The sequence below is a fragment of the Bidens hawaiensis genome, unplaced genomic scaffold (genome assembly GCF_021521415.1).
Source record: "Bidens hawaiensis isolate Kalapana, Puna unplaced genomic scaffold, B.hawaiensis_p1.1 tig00021674_1, whole genome shotgun sequence".
In the NCBI taxonomy this organism is placed as follows: domain Eukaryota; kingdom Viridiplantae; phylum Streptophyta; class Magnoliopsida; order Asterales; family Asteraceae; genus Bidens; species Bidens hawaiensis.
In genome coordinates, this window is record NW_027493365.1 from 1 (window position 1) to 8,535 (window position 8,535).

At 45.8% G+C, this 8,535-nt stretch overlaps 1 protein-coding gene across 1 annotated transcript; it reads left to right on the top strand.

Annotated features, from left to right (window-relative positions):
* Positions 1-64: 64 nt before the first annotated feature.
* Positions 65-528, top strand: LOC143563962 (protein LEAD-SENSITIVE 1-like; the record flags this gene model as incomplete). The annotated part of the gene is made up of 1 exon (XM_077051376.1): positions 65-528. A coding segment is annotated over one exon (464 nt), but the record flags the coding sequence as incomplete, so codon positions are not given.
* Between the last annotated feature and the right edge of the window lie 8,007 nt (positions 529-8,535).

The window sequence follows — 8,535 nt, forward strand, 5'->3', positions numbered from 1 at the left end:
TGTGTTAATTATTCACTTATATATTGTTGTTAATTCATTTATAAAAACATGCATATATATGCAGGAATCTTCATCGGACAAGACAAGATTATTCATTTTGTGAACCCAAAAATAGATGGTAAACTTGGTTTATCAGCGAGCTCAAGCGTCATGAAAACCCCAGCTTGTCCGATATCGTATTGCGGGACAGAAAAAGTAGCTGGTGGTGGAGTAAGGATGACTTGCATAGACTGCTTCATAAGAAATGGATCACTCTACCGATACAAATACCAAGCACAGCGCGCGTTCGTTCGTGTCAAACTAATTAGAGGCGGGACGTGCACCACCAAGATGTCAGATCCTCCAGAAGAAGTCATACACAGGGCCACTTATCTGCATGAAAATGGGTATGAAGAGTATAGCTTGCGTAATAACAATTGTGAAGATTTTGCACTTTATTGTAAGACAGGTCTAGTGAGCATTGACATAAGTCACCAAGGGAGGAGCAGCCAAGTGAATAGGCTTCTTCCGAGTAAAGGATGGATATAGAAAGCTTACGAAGCCTTTTAAAACCGATTTGGGCATTCGTACGGATGTTGAGAAGGTGCGTGTGGAGATGTTAGCTTCTTATGTTGCCAATCTTAAATTGAAGAAATCGAATATATTAATGAAATGATTATGGGTAAAAAAACATTGTGTGCAACTGTGTTATATATGAATTAAGTTGAGTATGCGGTTTCATTGTCAAACAATGTATAATGTATGCATGTATGATGTATGTATGTTCTTATGTTTTTATTTATGAAATATGATATTTTCCAAAACCGAACAAACTTTTTAGATTGCATTGCAGATTTGCAGTCATGTAATTCCAAGTATCCAAACATGTCACAAAGTGGATCACAAATTATTCAATCTTAATAAGAAGTTTACAAGAAACAATTTTCAAAACAACTAAACAAGAAAAATCTTGAAATAAGAAATTGAGAAGAACATATGGGTTGAAACCCTAGATAAATATAAGAGATTTGTAATTGTATGATGGAGTTATATTGTTCCAACAGCCACGATCACTATTCTTATAGCCAAGAAGCAGGTCACCAAATAAGGCAAGGATTAACCGAATCAATTTACCAAAACACCATACCAAACTCATAGGATGATAGCCTGGAGCCACAGAGCTATTTTGAGAAGGAGCCTCTTCAATTGGAAGGGAAGCTAGAGACTTAAAGAAGAAGCCCATATGTCAGACTCCAACAAGAGTCCATAAGTGTAATAAGTCCAATGCATGCATCCAATACGCAAAAAAAAACAAAGAAATATCCTAAGTGAGAAAAATAACAAGAGTTGGATTATAAAATTGAAAGAGGAACATGCATTCCCTCCCCCCCCCCCCCCCCCCCCCCACACACACAAGTTTTGCTCTGAACGTTCAAAACAAAAAGTAACGACTCAAAAGGTCTAAACTATAGAATTAGAAATTTATATGTTTTCAAGAAAGTGATGAATTTTTTTTTTGTTTAAACAAGTCTTGCTATTTCTCATTAAAATCAAAACGATTACAATAAAGTGGCAGGCAAACGGGCAACAAGTTGCGCCGCAACCCGCTTTTGAATAGCAAAACCAATTCTACTATGAAATAAAGATGTATAATCACAAATTAAAGATGTATGAGATCAAAGTAATTATGAAATAAAATCATAGAGGTGTATGTGTGATCAGATAGATGAATAATTGAATAATTACATGACGACAAGTGTATGTGGTCAAAGTGACGAATTAAAATCACAAGGTACATGTAACTAAATTTTTGAACTAGAATCAAAGAGGAGTATGTGATCAAAGTAGTGAAATAAATTCGCAAAGGTGTATGTGTGATCGAAATATGAAACTGTTAACCTCAATATGTTTAGTTAATGGATTAATTATTTGTGTGTGATAGCTTCTAAACATTTGAAATATATGTATCTATACGATGGATGAATCAGGTTATAAGGATGATTTTGAATGAAAATGCGTTTAAAAATGGGATTTCCACTAAGAGTGGTGTAGCCATATAAGCCCGATAGCATATCCATATATATTGAAAGTACTGTCTTAGACTTTATGTACGTCATACGAAGTATGACACGCATACTCCAACCATGCACCCAGAAGATGAAATATTGGAGTAGCGTATGTATAAGTACGGAAATCTTCATTTTACTATTATGGTTTTATGTTATGATGTCTCCTAGCACTACAAGAAAATTATGTATTAGCGGCGACGCCTGCTATTAGCGACGAATATTGAAAGTACTGTCTTAGACTTTATGTACGTCATACGAAGTATGACACGCATACTCCAACCATGCACCCAGAAGATGAAATATTGAGTAGCGTATGTATAAGTACGGAAATCTTCATTTTACTATTATGGTTTTATGTTATGATGTCTCCTAGCACTACAAGAAAATTATGTATTAGCGGCGACGCCTGCTATTAGCGGCGACACGTAATCATGTCGTCGCTAATAGCAGGCGTCGCCACTAATAACCCGATCCGTTTGCTCCTTACCAAAGCTCCTCCTGAACGTTGATTAAATCTTGATCCAAGGGCTACAATCATCTATGCTCAAACAACCCTCCTTATCTTCTTCTCAAACACATCCAGCCACCACACACACCATTGACCACAACCCTCACCATTTTATTCTCAAGCACACCTATCACTGTCATGCCACCACCGGTTCCAAGATCCAGCCACCATCAAGCTCAAGCTCCACCATCTTCGGACCACCACCCTCACTATTTTCAAGATCCAGCAACGGTCAAGCTAAAGCTCCGCCACCTTCAAGCTCCGCCCCGTCGAACCACCACCGTATTTTCAAGCTCCGGCCACCGTCAAGCTCAAGCTCCGCACCGTCGACGACCACCGTGTTTTCAAGATCCGGCCGCCGTTGAGCTCAAGCTCCGCCACTGACCACCAACGTGTTTTATATCTCCAGCCTCTCGTTTTTATCTTGTGTGATTTTTGTAGAAATCATGTACTGTTTGTTTGTAGAAATCATGTAACAATAGACTTATATTAATGAAAAATTATATGTGTTTTGTTTGATTTTCTTGTTAATTTTGTTTCATTCCATTTTCGAGTTTGTTTTGTGGTGTGCAATGAAATAGTCTCTGTGAACTTTCCGGCCAACTCTCCGGGGAAGAATTAGCGGCGACGGGCTTACTATCAGCGGCGACAAAAGGCATTAGCGGAGATCTCTACCAGTTGCTTCTCCGTTTCCGCATAGCGTTTTGCTGCTGTCATGATGGCATGCCATCCACATGGGATGCCATCATGACAGCAGCAAAACGCTATGCGGAAACGGAGAAGCAACTGGGTAGAGATCTCCCACAGAGCACAAACCTCTACACTCAGAAGACGAGAGAAGACAACGTCCTCACCGCCCGCCTAAATAAAAAGCGGAAGCAAGGCATTTGGCAGTCAAGGGTAAACTTTGACACCTCATCCGGCTTGCAACATCGATTGGGCGGAAGGGATAATGCACAGCCGCACCGGAACTCCAGATGGACGCCACTCAGCAAAAGCGTCACTGAGATATTCGCCACTGAAGAGCTCCCGTGGCCAAAGCCTCCAATAATCCGACATCGTCACGATGCTGATCGGAGCAAATACTGTGACTTTCACAAGACAAAAGGCCACAACACTGAAGAATGCACAGACGTGAAAGACATGGTCGAAGCATTTGTCAGAGATGGGACGCTCGCGCACCTCGTGGCGCAATAAAGGCTGAGCAGGCGGGTGCGTGTAGAACCCCAGCTGGGGAAAACACGAATCAAAATTCCAGCTTCAATATCGAGACTACATGCTGCGTAAAGAACGAGATCCCGAACCAGGTGCGTATCGGCTCGATGGCACTCCCATCCCAACAACATGGAAGGGAGCTCATTTACACAGTTTGCATGTAAATCAATTCCAATTTGTAAAGAAAAGGCCAAGAGCCACTTCTAATGGAAATGATTCTCTTTAAGAACATCGAAGCTGATGATTTTACATTTATACTTTTCTGAACACTAATATGCCGGTTTTCACCGCATAATTACGTGAAGTCATTGCGTGGGAAGGCGGTCCTACCCGCACGAACCCAATAACGTGACAAACCTTCACGCAGGTCAGTTGAAGGGGAAAAAGTTCAGCACCCAAAAATGAAAGTGCCGGTTTATCCGCACCAATCATAACGAGGAAACTGAATAATAACCTATTGACAACCGCGCGTCGAACGGTTCAAAACAAAATTCTTAAAAGGATGAGGAAAACCTACACGCAGGTCAGATAAGGGTAAAGTTTTGCCATCCTACTAAGTGCAAGTGACGGTTCTACCCGCACAATCACGAAAGAGGAAGCAAAACTTCACACCTATTATCAACCACGTTCAAAGGTTAACTTATCCTCAAAAGGATGAGGAAAACCTACACGCAGGTCAGATAAGGGTAAAGTTTTGCCATCCTACTAAGTGCAAGTGACGGTTCTACCCGCACAATCACGAAAGAGGAAGCAAAACTTCACACATATTATCAACCACGTTCAAAGGTTAACTTATCCTCAAAAGGATGAGGAAAACCTACACGCAGGTCAGATAAGGGTAAAGTTTTGCCATCCTACTAAGTGCAAGTGACGGTTCTACCCGCACAATCACGAAAGAGGAAGCAAAACTTCACACCTATTATCAACCACGTTCAAAGGTTTACTTATCCTCAAAGGATGAGGAAAACCTACACGCAGGTCAGATAAGGGTAAAGTTTTGCCATCCTACTAAGTGCAAGTGACGGTTCTACCCGCACAATCACGAAAGAGGAAGCAAAACTTCACACCTATTATCAACCACGTTCAAAGGTTAACTTATCCTCAAAAGATGAGGAAAACCTACACGCAGGTCAGATGAAGGTTAAAGTTTAGCCATCCTACTAAGTGCAAGTGACGGTTCTACCCGCACAATCACGAAAGAGGAAGCAAAACTTTAACCCATTATCAACCACGTTCAACAGGTTAACTTATTCTAAACACTTGGAAAATTGCTAATTTAAACTAAGTATGCAAGTCATAAGTTTATAAAGCAAGGAACCCAAAGAAGGAAATAACAATCTTATACGCAAAAAGATTAATATTTCACAAATGAATTATTACAAGAATGGCCGGGTAACTACCCGCCTACGAAAAGAAAAATAAATACATCCGTACAAGACTATCCTAGCAATGGGAAGGGATCTTCGGGATCAAGCCTCAGGGCCGCCTACACTTGGACCCGCTCCATCAGAAGAACGAGGCGGTTCGAGGAAGGCTTTGACAGCTAACCCATCATCAGCAGCAGCTACTTGGTTCACCTTCTCCACCACTGGATGCGGGAAGGCGGCGTATTGATTTACTGCTTGGTCATATATGGCTTCAGTATCAACATTGTACAAAGGGAAGTTGGAAGGCGGGAAGCCTTTCTCAACGAACCCTAGACCAAGCAGGAAGCCGGCCCGTTCCCCATCCTTGTGAGAAGCATTGAGGGCTGCACTCATAGCATCGTCGTAGGATGTCTCTGAGAAGACCCGATGCACAACCTACAAAGAAAATACAAGTGTCAAACACCTTTTCTATGTACAAAGGAAAGCGTGAAGACGTAAAGCTAAAATACCTGAGGCAACGCTTCTCGAAGAAGCCATTCCTTGGCAACCAGGGCTTGGGTGCAGGCGCGTTCGGCTTCGCTTTTATTGAGGTTGGCAAGTTGCACTTCCTTTGCAGCAGCCTCTTCAACGCCCTTAAGCTTCCGCTCGGTGTGGTCAAGCACGCCCCTCTGGTCCAGGATCTCTTGGAGCTTCTTGGCATCTTCCATGGCCAAGGCATCATGAGCACGTTGGAGAGCCTCTAATTTGGCCTTGAGCTCCTCGTTCTCCACGCGTAAAGGCTCAGCAACGGCCTCAGCCTTGGTGGCCCTCTCAGTTGCGTTCCTCGCAGTCTCCTTAGCCAGCCGAAGCTGTTCGTTAACAGCTTGGGCAGCCTTGGAGCGGGCCTCGAGTCGCGCTTGAACTTCAACCTCGAGGGCCTTGAAGGCCTTCTCCTTCTCCGCAGCTGCTGCGGCCAACCGTTGGTTCTCCTCCCGAAGAGCCCGCGCCTGAGATACGTCCTTGGCGCGAGCTGCTTTCAACTTGTCGTTTTCACGACAAAGCAGCTCGACGCGCGGCTGCATCCGGGCCTGCAGAACCCGAAGCTCATTGGTTAGCCTACCCTCCTGGTAGCTAGCCATGGCTTCCCCCAACGCACCATGAGGAGCAGCGTGGCGAGCCCAGTCTACGCACTCCACAGGGGTACGAAGGGTTGTTCCTCGGCGTATGTTCCATCGCGGAACATACACTTCATTGGAATCCGACACTGCAAAGAACAAAAAAGCAGTTAGGAAAAAGATGATAAAAAATTAAAAGTGAAAACGGGCCAAAGGAACCCTACGCACCTGTAGGGTCTATAACAGGCCGATAGCCGCTGAACCCATCACCTGAACCCAAAGGAAACCCATCCAAAAGGTCAGGCAGATGGGAAGGTGGCAAAGATTGGCGAGTACTCCCATGCGTACCTGATGGGCCGGCCGTCGGTGCCGGTGGCGGGGGCATGGTGGCAGCCGCCGCAGTCGCTGCCGCAGAATCCGCAGCAATCGTAACCGCCGGCTCGGTGAAGGACGCTGTAAAAATCGCACTCACGGCCGGCGGTGACGTAAACTCGGCTGGAACAGTCGGCTCAGAGTGAGCAACTGAACCAGCGGGAGCAGGCGCAGGCGCCTGGGTCGACGCCTCAGGTAGGCTGACCAAGCCTACCGTCATCGGCGGAGAGGTACTACTCGGCACTCCACCCTGGAATGCGTCAACATCCACGCCTGCACAAGAAGATAAGTGTTAATAAATTTATGAAGTATGATAAATCTACAAAAAGAAGAATGTTTGTACTTACGGGTTTTCTTGAGCCTGAACGTACGGACGGGCGGGGATGAACCCGATGGAGCCGGTCTCTTGATGCCGGTCACCGTCGTCGTCGTTGGTTCTCCGGAGGTAACAGTCGTAGCCTCCGGAGCAGTGGTCTTCTCACCACCGGGGTTCCCCGCCACCTCTTCACTATCTGACTCGGTGTCAGATAGAAGCACCGGATCAGCTGTGGAGGCCACCTTCTCCTTCCCTTTCCCGCCGGCAGCCTTCTTCTTCCGCACCAGCGGAGGACCATCTGCGGATTCCTCAGAAGAAGACAGGATGTAAGGAATTCCAGCAGCGGGTACAGCATTGAGGGGTTGAGGATAGAATATCGCCTTACCTGGCCGCCGGTGGCTCAGGATCTCTTGGCCCGGCGGATAGTCCTCCACAAACCGATCCGCCGTTTGCTCCAGGATGGGCAACTCATTCTCGTCTAGAGCACGAGTGCCCACCCGCACGGGACCGTCAGCTTCCCGCGGGTACAGGAGCGACTCCAAGTCATTCCCCTCTGAAAGAAAAGAAACAGTTAGAAGACAAACTAATATCAGCAAGAAAGACAAGACATACCATAAGGAATAGAGTTCAAACCGTATTCGAGAAGGATGGGAAACCGAGACGCCTCCTTCCATACCCGGCTCATCCCCAGCATCACCATCCCGGACTCCGCAAACCGGTAAACCGGAGATTGGACCCGGGATATCTTCGCGAACCATTCCGCCTCCTGGTAGCTGGAAGCGTGAAGGCTCGGAAGCGCTTGACCCTTCTTAAACTTCATGGCAATGGGGATGGCGCGGGCAGAAATGTAGAAGAACTCCCGCTTCCACGATCGGAGACTGCGCTCGGTCACGCAGATCTTCAAACCCTTAATACGGGTTGTCAGGGTGTACCACCCCTGGATGCACCTCCAAGTATAGAAGGTCATCAGGCGGTCCACATAGGGCTCAATACCCAGAATCCGGCACACCCACTCGAAGTGCCGGATCTTGGCAATCGCCATCGGATGCAACTCGGTTAGGTGCACACCGTGCCTCTCCAGGACACGGTACATAAACTTTGTCAATGGGAACCTAAGGTTCCCATAAACAAAGAATGCAGCATATACCCCGATCTTGCCACTGGGGGCATCGTACACAGTCTGGTGGGGTTCAGGAAACTCAGGCTCAAGAGACTCAAGCATGAACTTCCTGACGATGTACTGGTACTGATCGACAGGTAGAGCACACTGGCACTCGCCAGCAGTACTCCTATCGTCGGCTACAGCCTCAGCATCATGGGAAGACATTTTGCAGAAAGAAGAAAGTGATTTCGGGAAAATGCTTGCCTGAAAAGGGGAGTATTTGCCGGAAATCACTAAGAAGAAGAAGAAGAAGAGGTGAAAATGTGGATTACAAAGAGGCCTCTCCCCCTTTATATACTAATCGCAATTAATGCGATGAATTTAATGCGGAGGAGAGAGAAATCAAAGGTGCAATGAAACTATGACACGTGGCAAAAAACAGGCTGGCAACAGCTGTTGACAGGACGTGTGCCAGTAATTTCGCGGCCACGCGCCCGAAAAATCGAGCCCACG